At 45.7% G+C, this 22,339-nt stretch overlaps 1 protein-coding gene across 6 annotated transcripts in view; it reads left to right on the top strand.

The window, feature by feature from the left end:
- The window catches only part of ST7 (suppression of tumorigenicity 7), a 215,039-nt gene that overhangs the window by 170,931 nt on the left and 21,769 nt on the right, over nt 1–22,339 (top strand). For all 6 annotated transcript variants that reach the window (XM_090042229.1, XM_090042228.1, XM_090042227.1 and 3 more), the window contains one exon: nt 1,328–1,430. In XM_090042229.1, the coding sequence (XP_089898355.1) occupies nt 1,328–1,430 (103 nt within the window). The remainder of the gene's footprint in view (nt 1–1,327; nt 1,431–22,339) is intronic.

Raw genomic sequence — 22,339 nt, 5'->3', positions numbered from 1 at the left:
TTATTTCAGTTATTATGTATACTGTCTGGGTGGCCAGTGGCTTCCCAAGTAGTATATAATGGAAATACAGCTGGGAGGTGCTGTGTGGCTGGTTGTATTTATCTTGTATAAATCAGATACGAAAAAGGTAAAATAATATGAGAGTACTAAAAGGAATTGACTCTTTGACTACAGTGTCCGTTGTCTTTATTTTAGGCAGGTGGGGTTAGCACTTCCTATGTAAGGGTTCCTGACAGGCAAATGGAAGGAGGCGGTGTCCGTGTTTATAATGACACAAGCATTTATTCTTTCCTGGTATGGTTTTTTTCTTAGGCCTCAACCTTCCAAGGTACTGAGCCTTGGGGCTGAGCACCCACAATACCTGTTGAAGTCAGCTGGAGTTGAGGCTGTTCAGCTGTTTCCAGGAATGCTCAGCACCTTGCAAGATCAAGCCCTAAGACCCAAGTTCTGCTCTTGGATGCATGCACACAAATCCCAAGCAGGAGTTGTATGCACACATCTGAGGGGGGAATATGGCCCTAAAGTTGGAAAGCAAGTAGAGTGGAAAGCTGCTTTCTTTACTGACATCCTGACAGTTTGCTTTTAAGTGTATGTGCACTTCAAGATCTAAGTAATTTTCTTTCATTCTTTTTATCCTGTAGATCGCCAGTACCTACTGCAACATCTTTCCTCCCTACACAGCGACTCCAGCTTGGGAGGGCAGGGCTAAGGTTGTCACAGCTTTCCCTGTGGTGTCTGCCTGCCAAGTACAGCTCTGGAGTTAGCCGTGGGGTGTGAGGTGAGAAAGAGATTGCATGGTCTGGTTTTTCATTCACTGGGGCAGATGATTTGCCCACAGTTTGGGCATGCCACTCTCGCTAGTACAGCTGACAGTAGACCACCCGCTACTGCTGCTGCACTATGCTGTAATCCCAACCTGACCCAGGGGCATCGGGTTGAGAACTTCCCTTAAAATCTCCCCAAATATGTTTTTAATAGAAATACACTCACAATTAGCTTCCATTATTTTCTTTCTTTTTCTAAAATTTCTATCTTGATAAGCCCCCTAGCAAGGAACCTAGAGCAAATATAGATTAGTAACATAGGTAGAACTGCCTGCTTGAACTTAGTTCCTGCCACGAGTAGATGCAAACATGCTTTCCACTTCTGCTGGGATTTTCATTGGCCTTGATGTAATAGGTCATTTAGAGTTTCCACGTACTAGGGAAATTTGGAGAGCATAGGAAATTGGCTCAGCCTGGTTACATGGGCCCTTGGTTGAGACTCTTTTTTGGCTTTTGCTTGCTAGCATTTTTGACCTAATGTGTTTGTTTGTTTGCTTTTGTAGATTCTCACCAGAGGCTGCCTCCAGGCGAGGGCTGAGTACAGCAGAGATGAATGCAGTAGAAGCTATTCACAGGGCAGTAGAATTTAATCCACATGTGCCAAAAGTGAGTATGTAAAAATCCTTGTCATAGATTTTTTTAATGTTGCTGGAGACACAACTTTTGGGTTTAGAATGGTAGATTAGCAAGTGCTGGTTGTTATGAAGTGAACCAGATGGAGGGTGGGGGTTAGAATGAAAAAGCTAATGCTTAAATTCTGCTATTTCCATGATATTCTCATTAGTCACCTCAGGAAATAGATCTGTTACCACCTAATAGGTCTTGAAATTACAGTTATTGGCCAATAGGTCTTGTCAATTTATCAGTAAAATATAAGGCAATAACAAAGTTCATCAATACCACACTGATGGAGAGAGATAAAGGTTATTCTTAAGTATTATGCACAATGATAATAATAGAAAAGAACTTCAAGCTTAAAATAATATATTATCTGTATTTTATGCTTCTACATATGGTTAATATTTTCAGCATGCTATAAAAGGGATTTATGTGCACAGTTCCTGTTATGCTTCATATAAATTGTTTTAGTAACTCTTTATGAAATATGCTGTCATTAAATTCCATAGTATTCAGGGCTCATGAATGAAAAATCACAGAGAGTAAAAAGTTCAATGTAGAAAACAATTTATTTTATAATTCCCTAATTCCCTCTCTAATTATCCCTTACAGCAGTCAGAGTGCTGGCTTCTGACTGCTAATGGCTAGCATATCTTTATTCTCCTTACTTGATAGTCCCATACTACACAGTGTGGATGCATTCTAAGCAGTGGCAGATATAGGGGTGATGCTTTTAGAACAGGAAATGGGTTCTAGCACATCTCCTGTTTTGAAAGCCCTCTGTATGCCCCTCTTTGGTCAATGGGCCCAGTATTGCTACCTGGAAATTGGTTGTAATTTTTCTATAACCTTCAATTGGGAGCAAGAGCTCAACCAGAGCACTGACTGCTGGTTACGTCTGAGCACCTAATCCTCAGATGCATTTTTTTCTCATTGTCCATAAGGAGAATAAGTATTGTGTGAGCTTATCCACCACAGGAAGGTTCTTCCCAATACTCCTCAAGGATTAGGCATTTTTCCCTGTAAAGTTGCTGAGCCCCCTGACCAATCATAGAGTTCTATTATACCTTCATGTTAACAACCAGAAAGCATATGCTTCTGGCTAGTCATTCCATCTCTTGCTAATAAGGTTAATAACAGTAATGTGAGGAGATGACACTATTACCATATTTACTTGAATATAAAATGACCCCCACCCCAATAATTATATTCTATATATGGAAAATTTATACATTTGATAATTTTTTCAGGTGTAGAATCTGCTTATTGGAGATTTGTCTTGTATTTGCCATCTTGGGGGTCAGATATCCCCTTTGACCTCTGGGTTCCCACCCCAGTTTTTTTCCACCTGAAGTCCCTTCCCCCTTCTTACTGTCAGACCCTGCTCTCCCTAAGCACATGGAAATGAGGAACAAATCTGAAAAAATGAACTTGGGGAAAAAAAACATAGCTGTAGCAATTTGCATATAGTACCCATAGGCTTAGCTCACCCAGAAATTATGCATTTTACCTTATTTTGAAACTGCTGCAAAGTTTAGCACAGGTACTCCATAAACACATTTTTAAGTAGCACTTCAGCACCTACTTAGAGAGAATACAAACTTTTTTTAAAATTTTCTGTATTCCAGGCCAAATTAGCCAAAACAAATTCCAAATCCGAGAGTCAGTCTAGAACCATAAGTGGCCCTAATACCAGCAAACATCCTCCACCCCCATCTGAGGCCTCAGGTGTTTCCAAAACCTTTGGCAGACATCCTATTTGCAGGCCCAAGCCCGGAGGCTTGGGATTCGGATGCCTCTGAATTTCGCTTGCCCTTAGCCATAAGGCTCCAGGGACAAGCCAGGGAGGAGTCTCCCATTTCCATAAAATGGGCTTAAAGCCAAGACCTTCCCACTCCAGCAGCTAAATGGAAGGTTTACTATACATTGTCTTGGCAGGTACTATCCCCATACCAGGAGAGTGGTCTTTCTTGGGAGTGACTAGGAAGACCACCTTCATGGTCACGGTGTTTCCCTTGCCAGGCAAGCATAGACTGCTTGATCTGAGCCCACAAGAGGCTGAGAAGAATACAAACTATGTAGGATATTAGTCCAAAGCCAAAAGGTTCAAGATTTACTACATAGTTCATTGGGCTGGGCCCCAGCAGAGGCAACAGCATTTCAAGCCACGATGCCATAGCTGAGCTATGGGGGTGCCCCCATAGCTCAATACAGTTCAGCATGTGTGTGCACTGCAAATACCCCCCCACAAAGGATCTGTGTGCTAATTAGCCTCTCACTAATGCCTGGAACCGAGCATTCTTGTCATGAGTTCTGGGATCCTCCAAAAATTTATATGCAGATGAGGCATAGGGCAGCCTGGTCTGGCCTCAACTCATGGACAGCGGGGCCACACTAATCAATCATATGTGACTGGCTGAGAGAGGAGCTGACAGAGGGCTTCTGGGTGAACTGGGGCCCATTTTGACTGGGGGATTGGGGCCCCATTTGGTGATGCTTGCCAAACACTTAACGGTGGTGAAGAAACAGGAATAATTGGAAATGGGAAAGAAAGGTGCAGCTCGGCTGTGGGTGTGAAGAGGAAGTCAAAATTTGTTCAGTGTAGTGGCTCAGCATGACTTGAAAAAGAGTGCTGAGGTGGGACTGAGCTCGATGAGCACTACCATATGTCTTATTCAGATGGCTTGTGCTAACCTATCCTGGTGGTAGGTTCCTGTCAACATGTTTTCCCATATTGGCCATGTACTTTATAGCCATGCTCAGTGCTGGCTGCATGTAATCAACTTCATAGTTGGTTTTTGTTATTGAGTATGTGCTGCTTTTAGCAGTGGTTCAAAGATAATCAGTGTATTTAATCTGGTTTCCTTGAATGCAAATGCAAGATGAGGGGCTTTTCCCTCCCATTTTGATTGGGGGGAGGAGAGAGAACCTTGTCTTATATTTGAGTAAATATAGTATCTTTTGATACCAAAGTATATAAAACTTTAACTCCCATAGAAACTCTAGTAAGGAACCGCTTCATCTTCTTCTTAAAATTCATCTTTCTTTTGGGTATAAAGCAAAAATTGTTCTGACAACCCATTCCTGACTGCTGGTACCAGGAATGTGACCAGGGAAAAAGGTATAGATACCTCCTTGTGGCTTTACAATCCCTTGTTGCCCAAATTTAAATTAAAGGAGCCTACTTAAATCTATGTGGTGACTGGCTGGCTTGGAAAAGATCACGAGTCAATGTGTCCAGGCTCCTGCTATTACAGCCATACTAAATAATCACTGCAGTTCTCATTTTGTCCTTAGGCTTTCCTGTTTCCAAGCTGTGGCTTTCTTTGCATTATCTGTTCCATTTTCCACCCACATTAGGTTCCCTACTTGCCCCTAACATCCTTTGTGGGATGGTTATTCATCCAGTTAAGTATGCTCTTTCCTGCAAGACTTTCCCGCTTTCTTTGGATAAAAATTCCAGAAATTTTTTGCAACTTTGACTTAAAGAAATTCAACATTTATGTTCCAGAGCTCTTCAGACTAGTTTTATCCCCCTAATGAATCCCTGCAATGTCTCAAAATTTGTCCTTTAAGTAAGACATTTTAATTACAGGTATTGATTATTAGGCGTCTAATGTAATGACAGGAAATAACAGAAGCATTATTTACTCATATTCTGATATTAAGACTACAGTGTAGCATAATATAACCTAACATGCAGCATCACTATCCATACACATACCATACTGCATTGGCTGTTGTTAGCTTTAATACATTTCCATAAAGACTATGGATGCTACATCTTAATTTCTGACTTAATTCTAAACTAGAGAGAATTACATTTCTTCATAATGGAATTCAGATAACAAAGTTTCTGAGCAAGATGCATAAGCAAGCAAGAAATGCTGCAAACAAATGTGTTGCAGGTAGACTCTCAGCTTCTTGAGGATTTCAGTCTTGAGCTGTAGTGAATATCTCCTTGTTTGGAATGAGAAAAATAAATTGTATGGATGACCCCAAAAGCTGACCAATTGTTTAAACAGGGCACGTCTACATGTGCTGCTATGGTGCCATTGTTACCGTGCCATCATTTAGTACTTCCTTTTGGAAATATTAAAAGACAGTGCAGTAACATCTGGTACTGCGCCATGCATGGTTATTTTAAGGCACTATGTCACCATAGCAATGCACTATAACAGGGGAGCACATCACTATGGTGACGTAGCTGAGGCATCACAGGTTTTGCCGGCAGATGCTAGGTTGCTGTAGTGTGTCGCTATGGCGACATAGCATCACATGTAGACGTGCCCAGTGTTTGCAAAGCTCCCAGTAGCAAGGAATAGGCAGAAACAACAGTATTGAGGAGTAAAAGCTTAAAACGTCTCATTTTTATCTCTGTTCCTCCTCAAAAAAGAAGTTTCACCATTTCTAGCCCTTTTCCAGCTCAGATAATTGTATCCTACAATCCTCAGATACAGGAGCTATCGTAGATTTTTTTCTGCATTTCAGAGTTAAAGGCACTTACCTAAGATTTCTTTCTACTTCACATATAGAACTTCTCTAATGTGATTGAGAAGAGGACTCTCCAGCAAACATAAAAATAAGGGAACAGAGTAAGAACATGGTGAGAAGTGTTGTTGAGCTAGGCGTGGAGGAAAGTGGATGTTTAGGATCCCCCTGTCATCTATCCAAGCTTGATTTCTGACAGTCCTTGAATTCCCACAACACTCCAAATGGCTTGTGTTTTTTTCCTTTCCTCTGAGAAATAGGGTGACTCTAAACAGTATTCCAATTGCAGCATTGCTTTTCTTGTGCAATGAAGACATCATGCCATGTGCACAGCTACGCATGCATAGAGCAGACTGTCAGGAGAGAAAAAGGAATAACAGCTTGCACTGCTGCTGACCAGCTGGGTGCCCTCTCACTGGTTAACAGAAGACTGAGAAAATTAGATGCCTCTACTAAGGAGTCATCCCCAGAACTCCCAGGATTTCCCTGGGAAGCAAGCTGAGGGAGGAAGGGAAATCCTCCCCTAGGTCTCGCCATCCCTGCATGGAGCTAGGGACACCCTGCCCCGCTCGAGCAGAGCCCAGGTCTCCCAAGCAGCAGCAAAGGGGGCAGGGGGACTTCCTTCCCAGCACCAGTTCAGGAACTCAGTGATACTGCACCCAGCCGTAGCTCAGCCTAGTCTGCCACACAGCAGCAAGCACAGGGTGGGAGGTGGTAAGAGGTACACTCCATATTTGCTGTTGCCCAGATACTCCAGCATAGCAAGGGTGTCCCTGCTCATCTGCTCTGTGCTCACATAGGGGGAGGAGTAGTGGGCTGTATTTCATAGTTTCATAGTTTCTAGGGTTGGAAGGGACCTGAGTAGATCATCTAGTCCGACCCCCCCGCCATGGCAGAAAATAATACTGGGGTCAAACGACCCCAGCAAGATGTTCATCCAACCTCCTCTTAAAAACCCCCAGGGTAGGAGCCAGCACCACTTCTCTTGGAAGTTGATTCCAGATCCTAGCCGCCCTGACTGTGAAATAGCGCTTCCTGATATCTAGCCTAAACCTGCTCTCTGCCAGCTTGTGACTGTTATTCCTGGTCACTCCTGGCGGTGCATGGGGGAGTAGTGATTTCCCCCAGTGCCTGCTGATCCCCCCTGACTAATTTATAACAGGCCACTAGATCCCCGCTCAGCCTTCTCTTTTGGACGCTGAACAGGTTCAGGTCCCGTAGCCTCTCCTCATAGGGCCTGCCCTGCTGTCCCCTGATCATGCGAGTGGCCCTCCTCTGGACCCTCTCAATGCTGTCCACATCCCTCTTGAAGTGCGGTGCCCAGAACTGGACGCAGTAGTGCAGCTGCAGCCTGACCAGTGCCGCATAGAGGGGGAGGATCACCTCTTTGGACCTGCTCGAGATGCATCTGTGGATGCATGACAAGGTACGGTTGGCTTTCATAGATTTCATAGACATTAGGGCTGGAAGGGACCATGGGAGATCGAGTCCAGCCCCCTGCCCAAAGGGCAGGAAGTCAGCTGGGGTCATAGGATCCCAGCAAGATAAGCATCCAATTTACTCTTGAAGGTGTTCAATGTAGGTGCTTGAACCACCTCCGATGGCAGACTGTTCCAGACCTTGGGGGCTCGGACAGTAAAGAAATTCTTCCTTATGTCCAGCCTGAAACGGTCTTGCAGGAGTTTGTGACCGTTCGACCTCGTCATCCCTTGGGGCGCTCTGGTGAACAAACATTCCCCCAGATCCTGGTGGTCACCCTTGATAAACTTATAGGTGGCCATCAGATCACCCCTGAGCTTAAGCTTTTCCAGGCTAAAGAGTCCCATGTCTCTCAGCCTGTCATCATAAGATCTGTTTTCCTGACCTCTGATCACGCGCGTGGCTCTCCTCTGGACTCTCTCAAGCTTCTCCACATCCTTTTTGAATTGTGGAGCCCAAAACTGGACGCAGTACTCCAGCTGCGGCCTCACCAAGGCCGAGTACAAGGGGAGAATGACGTCCCGGGATTTGCTTGAGAAGCATCTATGGATGCAAGCCAGCGTTTTGGTCGCTTTATTAGCCGCAGCATTGCACTGCAGGCTCATGTTCATCTTGTGGTCAATGATGACCCCCAAGCCTCTTTCTTCTGTAGTGCTAACCAACGTAGCACTGCCGAGCCTATAAGGGTGCTGCAGGTTTTTCCTCCCAAGGTGGAGAACCTTGCATTTTTCGGTGTTAAACACCATCAGGTTCTCGTCTGCCCATTTGCTGAGCTTGTCCAGGTCAGCCTGGATCACCCGCCTATCTTCTGGTGTGGATGCTTTGCCCCAAAGTTTGGTGTCATCGGCGAACTTGGCCAGTCCACTCCTGACTTCAGTGTCCACATCGTTAATGAAGATGTTGAACAGTATGGGTCCCAGGACAGAGCCTTGGGGGACCCCACTGGTCACAGGGCACCATGATGAGTGACTGCCGTCAATCACAACCCTCTGGGTCCGACCACGGAGCCAATTTCCCAGCCAGCGGATTGTGGTGGAGCCAAGGCCACAACTGGGCAGTTTGGCCAAGAGGTGATCATGGGATACCAGATCAAAAGCTTTTTTGAAGTCAAGATATATGACATCAATCTCTTCTCCCTTGTCCAGGTGATAGGTCACCTGGTCATAGAAGGAAATGAGATTGGTCAAACAAGACCTACCCGCAACAAACCCGTGCTGGCTGTCCCTTAGAATGTTAGCCTGGGCCAGTCCATCAAGGATGGCCTCCTTAATAAACTTTTCTAAGATCTTCCCCAGGATAGAAGTCAGGCTAATGGGCCTGTAGTTAGCCGGATCCACTCTCCTCCCTTTCTTGAAGATCGGCACCACATTGGCCTTCTTCCAGTCTTCGGGCACTACACCAGAGCACCAGGAGTTTTCAAAGATCCTTGCCAGGGGCTGGGCTATGACGCTCGCCAGCTCCTTGAGTACCCTGGGGTGCAGATTGTCAGGGCCGGCTGACTTGAAGGTATCCAGCTTCTCAAGGTGTTCCTTCACGAGGTCAGCATTGATGGAGGGTAGGGGATCCCCCTCACCCAGATTTCCCTGTCCCATAGCAGGCATGGGCATCCCGTGTGACTGATGAAAGACTGACGCAAAGTACCTATTTAATAGGTTGGCTTTTTCCTGGGCGTCAGTTGCCAGTTGCCCCATCTGGTTTAGCAGGGGTCCAACGTTGCCCTTGCTTTTCCTCCGGCTTTCCTGACTGCCTCCCCACACTGCCGGCCCATGTTCATCTTGGAGTCAATGATGACTCCAAGATCTTTTTCTGCCTCCGTGCTGACAAGAGGGGAGTTCCTCAACCTGTAGGTATGGTGCCGGTTGTTCCTCCCCAGGTGCATCACCTTGCACTTGTCTGTATTGAATCCCACCCTATTCACATCTGCCCACCCTTGTAGCCTGTCTAGGTCTGATTGAAGCCTGATGCTTCCTTCTAGTTTGCCGACATCCCCCCACATCTTAGTGTCATCAGCAAATTTGAACAGGATGCTTTTTACCCCCTCATCCAAATCACTCATGAAGATGTTGAACAGTGCGGGCCCGAGGACCGAGCCCTGCGGAACCCCACTGCCCACGTCCTTCCAGGTTGAGAAGGACTCATCCACTACCACCCTCTGGGTGCGGCCCTCCAGCCAGTTGGCGACTGTGTGAGCATTGACACCACAGTCTCCCAGTTTCTTAATGAGAATGGGGTGAGAGATGGTGTCGAAAGCCTTCCGGAAGTCCAGGAAGACTATGTCCACTGCTACCCCTGCATCTAATGATCTGGTAATCTGATCATAGAAGGCCACCAGGTCGGTCTGACAGGACTTGGCACTGATGAACCCGTGTTGGTTGCCCCTAAGCATGCAGTCCCCTGCTGGCCCCTCCTGGATGTGTGTCAGCATAATTTTCTCAAACAGCTTGTTTAGGATCGAGGTAAGACTAACTGGCCTACCGTTTCCTGGGTCCTCCTTCCTCCCCTTTTTAAAGATGGGAACCACGTTGGCCCTTTTCCAGCCTTCTGGGACCACACCAGAGCACCACGAGTGCTCATAAAGCTGTGTCAGGGGTCCTGCAATGACCTCGGCCAATTCCTTTAGGACTCTAGGGTGGAGATCGTCTGGGCCGGCTGACTTGAACATGTCCAGCCCCTCCAGAAGCCCCGTAACTAGTTCCACGCTAACCTTTGGCCCAGGTGTGCCTCCCTGGGGCCTAAGGGGGGCCCAGCAGGGAGGTGGCTGTTCTGGTCCCTACTTAGGAAGACAGAGGCAAAGAAATCATTAAACATGTTAGCTTTGTTGTCTGGTGTGATGACCAAATTTCCCAACGCATCTTGCAAGGGCCCCACGTTACCCGGGACCTTCTTCTTGCCCCCTGTGTATTTAAAAAAGGACTTCTTATTGTTCTTAATCTGAGAAGCTAGTCCTAATTCCATCTTTGCCTTGGCCTTCCTAACTTTCTCCTCCTGGATGCTGCTGTATATGGCGAATGAATGTAGGGATCAGAACTATGCCAGGGCAGAGGTTTCCTCTTTGTTCTTTTCAGAGAAGTTTACAGTGGAGATGGAGCAATGCACCCTGGGATACTGGAGGACCAGCAGATTGCTATCACTTAATGTGTTCCTTGCTACACATGGAAATTAAATCTGGATAACAACTAGCTATAAAGTTAGTACACACATTCCAGGTTTGACTTTATAGCTGGATGCAGCTTTTTATTGTGTGATAGGTATTTTGTACATGTAAATGGTCTTGGTTAATTGCATAATAACTGTAATGTGTAAAGGGGTCTACAGGATTCAAATACAGTCAAGGCTGGCCTTCTAAATTCCCTACATTATGGGAGCTCCTTAATGATCTTTTGGAGGCCAGCCAGCTATGCCTCTTGTGCTTCTTAAACCTTCCTTTTACTTTTGAACATAATTGAGAGACTCAGAACACTTAATATAGAACAATTGATGTCACCAGTGCATATGCATCACTTTCATAAGCACTATTAAGTCAAAGGTTCTCCTGATTCTATGTTCACTGATTTAGCCATACCGATTTCAGTGGCCTGTGAAGGCATGATGTGGTTAACATCACTTCCTTTTACTCTGAGGTCCAAATGACCAGGTGCCCATTTACATCTGGGTCATGAATCTTAGCGAAGCTTGAACTCATGCCTCTAGAGCCTTAATGTGGAAATCCTTAACTTCTCTGCTGCCACAGCCCAGAGAAGTTAAGGATTTCAACTACCCTATTCAGAAATTCTTTTAAATAGTTTCTGTACTGTGAAAGATAACTAATAAAAGGCAGGTATAGAGTGTTTATAGATGTGCTGGATGCCTGCTTCAGTGTGCTGTAATTACAGCGCGTTGGATCAGGCTCGATTAATGAGTACTCAAGTGTGCTAATTAGCATGCTCCAGCAGCCTCAACATCTCATGAATTCAGCGTTCACTCACTTCAAAAGTTCCCTCAATGCAAAATGGTGGCAGGGGCATTTCAACTAAAGCTCATCTAATGAACTTTAGTTAAACTGCCGCTGCCACCATTTTGAAGCACAGGGTGCTGAATACATGAGACACTGCAGGTGCTTTAATTAAAACGGCTCCCAAGAGCTGCTCTAAATAAAGCACCTTCCCCTCACCCCCCACCAAAGCACATGTAAAGATGCCCATAGTGACTCTAACTTTGAGATTCATTCCCAGTAGGTAAACCTGTTCATTGTCCCTTGCAGGTGGAATTGAACAAAAGATTTTCCTTGGGCCTAGTAAGCTTTGGCTAGCCTAGAACCTTTTGTCAGGTGCCAGTTTTGGCAGTCATGACCTTGTCTGATTTCCAGTACCTGTAGGTGACTCGGCAAAACCAGAATTTTTTTTATTATTTTGAAAGGAGTTATATTTTTTTTTAAAGCCTCATTGATAAAAAAGACACAAAGATTCTGACCTTGGTGACTACCGTGGTGTGCAGTGCATTTCATTGAAGGTTAGTGACTACACATCATCCTAGTTTCCCTTTGTAAAGAGCTAGCAGTGCCTAGACATTTTTCAGAGGCTTTTTGTAGCTGAAGCATTTTGCACTTTTAGAGGAGTATCGTGTTGATTAGCTCTCCTTTCCACTGCAGCCAGCTTTTCTTTGTTGTTACATGTGAGTGATAATTTTGCTTTCCACTTAGACTAATCCAAGGAACCCTCAGGCTCATGTTTTCTTTCACTGGATATGTCAACATTGCAGTCAAAGATATGGCAGTATTACATATATACAGTACATCCCTCATCTGGCTTTAAACTAACAGCTTAGGTGCAGCAGCTTAGAGCTGAAGGCTCCAAAACCTACCTGGGCAGTTACAGTAATTGGTATCTGAGCTAGCTGATTTGGAGCTAGCTCATAGGGGTGTGTAAAATGGGCCCTATTCAATTCGGATTCAGATTTGGCCCAAATCAGGGACAGTGATTCAGTTCATTGATTCAGATCACTGTCCCTGATTCAATTCAGCCAAATCCAAATCTGAAGATTCGATGCTGATTCAGAGAATCAGTGATTTGGCCATAGACACAGCTTTAAATGTTTTTTCTACATACCTTGAGGTACCAGGTACAGCTCGTGAATGCTGTGTTGCTGGGGCAGATGAAGTCTCACAGGGTGGATGGAGTGTCTCACAGTGTTTCCATCCATCGCCCTTCCTCTCCCCCCCGTGCTTGGCAGCAAATCTGGAAGTGAACCGGAAGTACTTCCAATCGACTTCTAGGTCCGCTTGGGAGCACATGGGGGGGGGACCCTGCACCCCCTTGGCTTGGCAGTCAGCTGTGGGGGGACCCCGGCTGCCCTCCCAGACCCAGGAGGCACCAGTTGCCAAGCTGGGGGGAGGCTCAGGGGGCTCCCCCCCGCGCAGACCCCGGCAGACCCAGAAGTGGACCCGTAGTGCTTCTGGTCCACTTCCGGATCTGCTGCCAAGCACGCTGGGGAGCCCCCTGCACTTCTGTGGGACACTTCATGCACCCTAGCATCACAGCACTCGCGAGCCCCTGTTACCTAGAGGTATGTCGGAAAAGCATTTAAAGCTGTGGCTACGTCCGAATCGCCAAATCTTTCTGAATCTCTCTGAATTGATTTGGAGGGTTCTGATTCAATTCAGAGAGATTAAAGGGTCCCCTGATTCAATTCAGATTTGGAGATTCAGCCACCAAATTAGGCCGACTGTCTGCTGAATCGAATCGGAGACCAAAGCTTCACACAACCCTACTAGCTTGTATGACAGAATCATCGAAAAGTAGGAAGGGGACCTGGAAGGGACCTCTGGGAGGGATCTCAGGAGGTCATCTAATCTGATCACCTGCTCAAAACAGGGTCATCACTAACTAAACCATCTTATCCAAGTGTCTGTGTAACCTGCTCTTGAAATTTCTAAGACTGGAGATTCTAGTCTATTTGAATGCTTAGCTGCCTTCATAGTCAGCAAGTTCTTTCTAATATCCAATCTAAATTTCCCTTTCTGCAATTTGAGATTGTTGTTCTTAGTCCTGTCCTCTACAATCACAGGGAATAATCTATCTCCATCCTCTTTATAAACACTTTTAGGTATTTGAAAACTTACCAAATCCCCCTTCAGTCTTCTCTTCACCAAACTAAATAATCCTATTTATTTCAGCCTGCCCTTGGAAGTCATGTGTCATAGGCTTCTAATTAATTTTGTAGCTCTCTGCTTTCTCTTCTTAATCTGTCCACATCTTTCCTGAAGTGTAGGGCACAAAACTAGATACATTACTCCAGGTGAGGCCTCACAAGAACAGCAAAGAAAAGAAGGATCATTTCCTTTGATTTGCAAGTGACAGTTATGTTACTAAAACCCTTTATGCTGTTGACATTTTTAGTAACAAGAACGCACTTTCGGCTCATACTTAGCTTATGGTCCACTGTAACCCCCCAGCTCTTTCTCTGAATTTAATACGATTGATTTCAGACCATTTCTTCAATTTATCCATTTCATTTGATTGGGGTGGGCAAAATGCGGCTTGGGGGCTGGATTCAGCCCACCAGGCCATTCTGTCTGGCCCACAGGGCCCCTAAAAAATTTAGAAAATTAATATTAATCCGCCCTGGGCTGCCTGTCATGCAGCCCTTGATGGCTTGCCAAAACTCAGGAAGCGGCCTTCTGCCCAAAATAATTGCCTGCCCCTGTATTTAGATTCTAGCCCACCCCTCTAGAGTGTTCAATTCAGAATGCCTCTCTGCTCAGGATCAGACCAATTGCCAAATTTGGGGTCAGGAAGGAGTTTTACCCCATGATCAGATTGGTTCAGACTGGAGGGGTTGTACCCCTGCTTTATATGTGGCAGGTTAGGATGGGTTGCCTTATAGTTCAGTGACAGGGTTGACCAAGTAGTAGTTATAGCAGTAGTTAGATAGGCATTTGTATGGGATAGGTTGGATAGGGAAGATCCTGCCTTTGGCAGGGGATTGGACTAGATCTAAGGAGGTCCATTCATGCCCCCTTCTTTATGCTTCTGTACCCCACAAAAGAGAGGAGGTTCAAAGGATTTATGCTTCAGAAGGTTCTTCAGCAAACACGGTTCTTCCTGGTGTGGGAAAGCTATGTGTCAGTCCAGTCTGAAAAGAAAGGCTCAATAGTGTAAGCCAGAGGTGGCCAACCCATGGCACAGGCAGCCTCTATGTGGCAGGTGGCAGACTGGGGAGGAGACAGGCAGCACAGTGGCAGATTAGGCAAGAAGCAGAAAGCAGAGCATTAAATCAAGCAATGAGCACAGGGCAGGAAGCAGAAAGCAGAGAAACCGTTTGTCTAGGAAACAGGGCAGGAAGAAGAAAGCAGAGCACCAGAATGGGTAGGGGAAAGGGATTGAAAAATTACTTGTACAGGGTGTGGGGCTAATTTGTGGCATGCCTGCCAAAAAGGTTGGCCTCCACAGGCCTAAAGCATTTCTTGTTTCTTGTTGAAATAAAAAAAAGATTAGGGACTCGTTGCACATTAATTTTAGGGAGGTCCTGGAACTCTAACTCCTGGATTGTCCACATAGCAACACCTAGTTTTAAGCACACTTTAGGCCATTTAAAGTTACACCAACCCAGGGTAGGCTTATTTCTCATATAGGTTACCCAGCTCATGGTCCATTAACGTATGGCCACTCCTCCCAGATGAGCTGCCCAAGTTGCAGTCCTCCAGGTTCCCAGGATGTGGTTTCCCCTCCCCACACTCCTGTTCTGTGTGGATACACTTTCCACCCTTTGAACTCTACTGCTTTGGGAGAGGTCTGGCACCAAGCCAGCTCCCCGTCCTGTCCCCGAGTGTGTGACCTTCCCACCCCCCAGGGGTGTGTAAGCCTGTGCAAACAGCCTGCAGAGCACATGCCAGTTAGCCAGGTCACAGGGCACAGAGGAGTTCAGGAATGGGGTCTAGGAGTGGTAGGGTAGGGGCCTGACTGGGTCCCCATGAACTGGGGCTTCCTTCTTGGGGTAGAGGCAGTAGCTCCCCCAAAACTGCCTTCTCTCACTGTTTCCGCCTCCCAACTACCCCAGGAAGTGTGGCCAGCACCTCCCACACCCCAATCCCAGATTCTTAAAACATGAAATCTTCTTTAATATACTTTCTTTTTATTTCTTTATAAATTCTTTATTTTTATTTTACTACTATGTATTTTATCCTTCCATGGCTGGCTGACTTCATTTCACCACCCTTCTCTCAACCCCATTTCCTTTCCATGTCCCATTTCATTACTCACCCCCATCCCATTAACTCTCTGCCTTCCCGATTCGTGTTCCCACCCCCAACCCCCAACCTATCTGTCACCCCCACTTAAAACAGGGAAAGAAGCCTGCCCTGGCTCACCAGCCCTGTAGTGGTCATTCACAGCAGTAGCCTCTGCTTACTGGCGCTCTAGTAGCAAGTCATAGCTGTACAGGTGGGGCACAGTTAGAGAAGGTTTTTAGTTTTAAGGTATGACTACTCCAAATTTGAGCTAATATTAACAATGATCAACATTTGAGCATCTCAGTGTGACATGTAACAAGGCCCTTATTCTGAAACCTGCCTCTGCCTCACTGAATTCAGCTGATTACTTTTTAGCCTTTCAAATAATATAAAAAGGAGTGGATGCTGATACTGTCTAGCACAGGGGTGGCCAACCTGTGGCTGTGGAGCCCCATGCAGCTCTTCAGAAGTTAATATGTGTCTCCTTGAATCTTTGCACAAGCACACAGTGACCAGCTTCCGTTACGTCACATTGTGTGCTTGTGTTCAAAGAGATGCATACTAACTTTTGAAAAGCTGCAGGTTGGCCACCCTGGTCTAGGATATTGCTTGTGTGCAGTTTCTGTTTCCCTCTAGTGAATTTGTCTCTACTGTTTTTCTTATGTAGCCTCTTAATTGACTCTTCATCTGCATCCGGAGCTGCTCTTGGATCCAGCAGTGTCTGGTTGTTGACAAGCTCTGGTCCTTCTTATATAATTAAGGCCTTGCAAAACTACTGAATTAAAGAAATTAAAAATGAATGATATAATAGACAGAGAGTTGTTCTGTAGTAGGGAATATATGAAAGGGTACAGCTTCTTAATCCTGTATAACCAGGTAGGGTTAGTTTTCCCCGCTAGAATTTGCCAGTTCATCAAAATCTAACCTTCTCGCAAGATTCAACAAAAATCAACCAGACACCAAGAAAGTTGCTGATCAGGCCCTCCAATTAGGCAGGTTTTCTTTGGTTGGCTGTCTACCTTCCTCCCAGTCCACTTTTCTGCCTGGCTCTGCTGCAGCCTGTGTGGCAGACTGACAGGGAAGTGAGATCCCTGGCAATCCCAATTGTCTGATTCCTAGAGGCTTTCATACTTCACATCGAAATCATGCTGGCTGGTGCTTCTGTGCACAAAAAGTAAAATCAGCCATGTGCAGGGGCCCAAAACAAGGCATATTTTGAGGCTTTAGTAAGAACTCTCTTGCACATTACACTTAGGACGGGTTAACTGCACTTAAAATGCAAGCATCCACAGATTCAAGCACTAAAAACATGTGCTAAGTGCAATAAGTACAATAATATCACAACAAAGTTATGGTTTTTGGGGGAAGAAGTATTTCCAAAATGGATTAAGTAATACATGTGGAGTTATCATCCAGCTGCTTCATGGAGACAGCTGTTACTCCCGTTGGTTGTTGGTTGCAGCCCTGGCACTGCACTCGAGTCTTGAACCTAGCCTAGAGAATATCTGTATATGCCACAGACTTCCTCCACTGCAAATTCATCTTTCACTTTCTTCAGTTCTCTTGCCTACATCAAAAACAGTATTGCTTTTTCAGCTTTGAATTGTCCCCTCTTCTCCACATTTGCCTGTTCTGCACCTTTAAGTGTCTCTTCTTTTTTCCATTTTCTAGCTCTTTTCAAACTTTCTCAAACAGAAGATTGTCATGATCAATATTGACTTCCCTGTAGTACCCGCACCTTTCCCCTCTGACCACACATTCTTTCTTCAGTGACCCCATTGCTGACTGAAGTCATATTTCTTATCGCTCCACAGCCTACAAACAACCTGCAGCCAAGGCTGGGGTTTTGTCTTGGGTGTGTCAGTGCTTCTGGTGGGACTTAAAGCTTCAGGTTTCTGGCCAGAGGGTCTTGCCTCCCCCCTCCCCTCCTCAGGGTCAGACCAAACTCCACATTTTGGGTCAGGAAGGACTTGTATCCCTAGTCAGATTTGTCTGGACTGTGTGGGTTTTGCCTCCTTCCACACATATTAACCACCTTTTAAGAAGCAGGACATTGGCTGCCATGGTTCCCCTGCTTTACCTGTGGCAGGTTTAGGGTGTTATGTGTTGTGTTGTGTTAGAGTAGTTCTATGAAAAATTTAGATTATAGACTTGTATAGGATGGTTTGGATAGGGTTGATTTTGGCTCAGGCACTAAATGACCTCTAGAGGTCCCTTCTAGCCGTACTTATCTATCGTTAAAGGTCTACCTAAATCTCAGGGGGATTTACCAATTTTTATGGGTTGATTGCAGAATAAGGTTCTAATTCCACAGTCATTTCGTAGCAGTCCCGTCCCTCGGCACTGATTAGCGGAGAGTCCCCAAGTGGGAGGAGGAGTGAGGGGGTGGCTTCGGTATTGACTGCTGGCGACCCTTGGTGTGGCCCCACCCCTTGGTGCTGATTGGTGGAGAGGCCCTAGGAGAGGGATGAGGGTGCAGCTGCCATCTTGTCTGCTGCCTTTGTGCCGCCCTGCTAGCTGGCACTTTCTCCTCCCAACACCAAGGACCTCTGGCTTCTACCGGGGAGACAGCATTTTATTTTTATTATTTGTGGTGATTTTGCAGATTTTGTGGACAATCCTGGATTTTATGGTTTCTGTGAAATCCGTGGAACTGCAAATTAAATAGGTCCCAATCTATGATTCTGTGACAACCCTAACATTGAAAAATTATGTACAGCAGGACTCTGATTATTCAAAACATCAATTAACTCTGGCCTTCCCTCTTACTCTGACTGAGGGTGTCAGGTTCCCTGATGGCCTACCCAATAGCAAGCTGTCAGGGACCCTCACATACACGGTGCTGCCACAGCCATTTGAACAGCCCTGGGACTCTTCACTATCCAGTAAGATAGAAACACTCGTTATTTTGGATAATCGACATTCTACTCGTTCAGAAACCATGCTAGTTAAATCAGAGAGGCATCAGTAGTCCTTGCATCAGATTAACCTTTCCATATTTCTTTACTAGCATCCCATATTATTAGTACCATATAAGTGGTCAAAAAAATTCATTTTTTGTTTGATTTGGTCAAAAATGGAGAAATGTGTGTAGATTTTTTTTTTGTGATTTCCCCCCCACACACTCCTACCAACCCTCCACGCGCTGCTGGTGCTCTAATGGTGATAGGGAACTAGGTAAGCAGAAAATCAAAGTCTAAATGGTCTGTTTACACACACTGACTCATGCTTGCATGCCCTCAAATCTGGTTTCTTCCCTGTCCGTATTTCTGAAGATATGCTCTCCAGGTGTTCCAACCATCTCTTCCTGCCTATACCCGAGGGCCTTTACTGTGTCCTTTACTGCTGCTGTCATTAGTGTTTAGTGTTGCTCTTTAATATCTTATCATTCTTTGACTTTTACAGTCATATCTTCTTGTGTTTCCTGTCTTACTTATACTGCTCATTGAAGGTCATCTTTGGCAGCTCCTTTTTCTGAGGGTGTTCTTTTTGTTTATTAATCCATCCCTCTCTTTTCCCTGGATTTTATCTCAGGGTAATAGCCTCTGCTCATACACTTCTCCATTGATCTACATTTGATGATCAGAAATCTTCCTCTTGGTACCTGTTCTACCCTGCTCTGTCCTGCCCTATACATTTGCCTCAAGCTCAGTGCTGTTCAGCATGCCAAAAGTAGCATATTTGTCCTTTTTCCCTTTGCTGCTGACAGTTGTCAGTAGGAATCAAGAATGACTCTTAAAGAAGAACCAGTCACTATTTACCATATTAACTTGCATACCACACACACATTTATTCCAAAAATAAGTCCTTCAAAATTGTGGTGTATGCCTTAAGCAAGGAAGCTGTATTTCTGCCCAGCGTAAAAGCATGACGACACTGTAAGATGCCTGCTGCTTATTTTCTTTCTCTTCGCCACATATGGTGAGAAGGGCAGAACCATCAGCAGCAGTAGCAGCTACAGTTTTAACTCTTTTACAGCTGAATTGAAGCAGGACAGATCCTAATCTTTAGCTCACTCCCCTTTCCTGCTCAGGCAAGAGCAGTCTGTTCAGCTGTGAGTGGGTTAAACCTCTAGCTTTTGCCTGGGCAGGAAAAGAAGGTGAAGATTAGACTGTCTCTGTCTCCATGCAGACCTAACTGTGGAAAAAACCTTTTTTTCTTCATTCTGCCTTCCCAAAACAAGATGCGTGTCTTACTTAGGGGCATGTGTTGTACAGAAAAATACAGCAATAACAAGCTAGACTAGGGGTAGGCAGCTTTTTCTGGCCATGGGCTGGGTCATGACCTACCCTGGGTCAGAGGTATGTGGAAAGGCAGGTGTTAGGACCCAGTCACCGCTGCCACTTGTCTGTGCAGTGGCACAGAGAAAGTGTGCACAAACCAGTGCTCAAACCCGTAGTGGCATGGGGAAATACCCACCAACATAGCTTCCCATTGCTGAATGCTACTAAAGCCCCATATCCACAGGCCAGATCCATTGGTTCTGCAGGCCAGGTCCAGCCCATGAACCATAAGTTGCCGACCTCTGATTAGATCTATTATTCTAGGGCATTGTAACTGAAGCTTCAGGAGAAAAGTAGGGGTGCACTGGTAGAGATTTTGGGGGCTGATAGCCAATTTTTAAGGGAGACATATTGGTTGATACTGATCAGATTTCTGATACAGCTGCGTGCAGCTGGTAAGTCCATTGTGGTGGAAGGCGTGGGGGGGCAGATCAATGCCCCCTGCAGTCAGGGAAGGAGCAGGGGCAGGCACTGCCTAGCTGGGGCAGTGCACAGGATGGAGCTACAGCTCGTCGGCAGGGGGGCGGTTCCCACCACTGCTTGCACCCAGAGAGGGCATGGGCGGGTTGTGCCCCTGGATTTGTGTGTAGTGGGGTGGGCGAGCTGGAGCCAGGGCTGTGCTGGGCTTTACTTGGTGGGAGCTGGGCTCAGGGAGGGGGCTACAAAGGAGGTACAGCCACCCCAAATTTTGCCATAGCCCCACTCCCAGCGCTGGCGCCCACCTAGCACAGTCCTGGCTTTTCCCAGTGTGTGGGTGGAGGCAGGGCATTGAGCCAAGGCTGTGCCAGGCAGGTGGCGGCACTGGGAGTGGAGCTATGGTGAAATGTGGAGACATTTCTCCATAGCCCCAGCCCCCACCAGGAAGATCCCGGCACAGCCCTGGCTCCAGCCCACAGCTGCAGTCCGCTTGCTCACCCCACGCAGATCCGGGGGCACAAACCCCCTCTCCCTGAGGCCCTCCCGGGGTGCAAGCAGCTGTGGGAGCCACCCCTACCCCATGAGCCGCAGCTCAATCCTGTACCCTGCCCCCTCCCTCACTGCAGGGTCCTTGACCTGCCTCCCCCCCCCTTCCCTTCTACCAGAATGGACTTACCAGCTGCACGCAGCTCTTCAAGCTGCCAGGCTCTGCGCCTCACTGCCTGCATGCAGCACTGTGGCTGTATACACGCACGAGCTTTTATTGGCCAAATTATCAGCCGCATCAGACCAATTTCCGATACAGCCAGTTTTCTTTTTATCCGTACCGATCCGATATCAGACCAATGTATCGGTGTACCTCTAGAGAAAATCATGGGTCAGAGTTAGAGCTAGTCGGAAATTTTTTGGTAAAGCAATTTTTCATCAGAAAATGCCAACTCATTGGAACACGCTAATTTTGACAAACATTAACCAAAGCACAGGCAGATTTTCTGAAAGCTGTCTGGTTTTCAGACAGCTCGCCTGGCCACCTGGTGGGGACATCCAGGGCTGTCAAAGTCTCTGGCTCTGGGCTTTACTATACAGATGTCAATCCGAGACAAAGGGTCCCTCCTACATTGCTGGGAGCCTGGAAATCTTGATTCTTGCTTGGGCTAAGCTCCTATCTCTGTAGGAGGAAACTCAAGAGCTCCATTGTGGAATCTGGAAGCCTTAGGAAACCTGACACACAGCCCAGAAACCTTCCTTCCTACGGCTTCCTAGGGCTCCTAGCTCAGCTGTGGTATCCCAGGCTTTTAGGCTTGTGGTTCTACATCTGTCCACTACATTTGACTAGGCATTTAGTGGTTCTGGGGAAGTCAGAGCTAACCCATACATGAAAGTCTAAGTTTGGTTTGGGGATTTTTTTTAAAGAAAACAATTAAATTGTTTCTAAATGCTTTTTTATACAGATTTTTGTATTTAAGGGAGATTTTTTTTTAATTTTTATTTTTCATTATAAGAGGAACAAGTAGAACAAATCTTTTTATTCAGAATTTTGGAAGGTTCTTTGAACCAAGAAGTATAACTTCACACACACTCCAGTCAGAACTCTCTTTTTTCTCACTACTAAAAGATTGCTTTATTGGAGCATCAGAGAAGATCAGGGATGATCAGGAAGCAGCACAGGACAATTTTGCTTTTACAGCGGAAAAAATAAGTTGCCATCCCAAACAAATGCTTCTATATTTTTGAAAATTTCTAATAGCAGGAATTCTACCCCTGAAGAAACTGGTGTCAATGTTCAACTGTCCCAGATTTCTCTTTTCTCAAATTTAGCCAATTACATTTTATCCCACACTTGCTACTTATGAAGAATTTATCACTCTCTTCTTTAGAAAGAATTTTACATATTTAAAAAGTGTTATTAGCTTCCCCTCAAACGTCTTATCTTTAGACTAAATAAACCTAATTCTTTCAACATTTCATTATAGATTGTATTTTCTAGACTTCTTATAACTTGAATTGTTCCTTTTACACTG

This window comes from Crocodylus siamensis, chromosome 4 (assembly GCF_052110815.1).
Source record: "Crocodylus siamensis isolate JL-2025a chromosome 4, ASM5211081v1, whole genome shotgun sequence".
Taxonomy (NCBI): Eukaryota; Metazoa; Chordata; order Crocodylia; family Crocodylidae; genus Crocodylus; species Crocodylus siamensis.
Note: the sequence above shows the minus strand (reverse complement) of the source record. Positions and strands in the feature narration are given on the sequence as shown.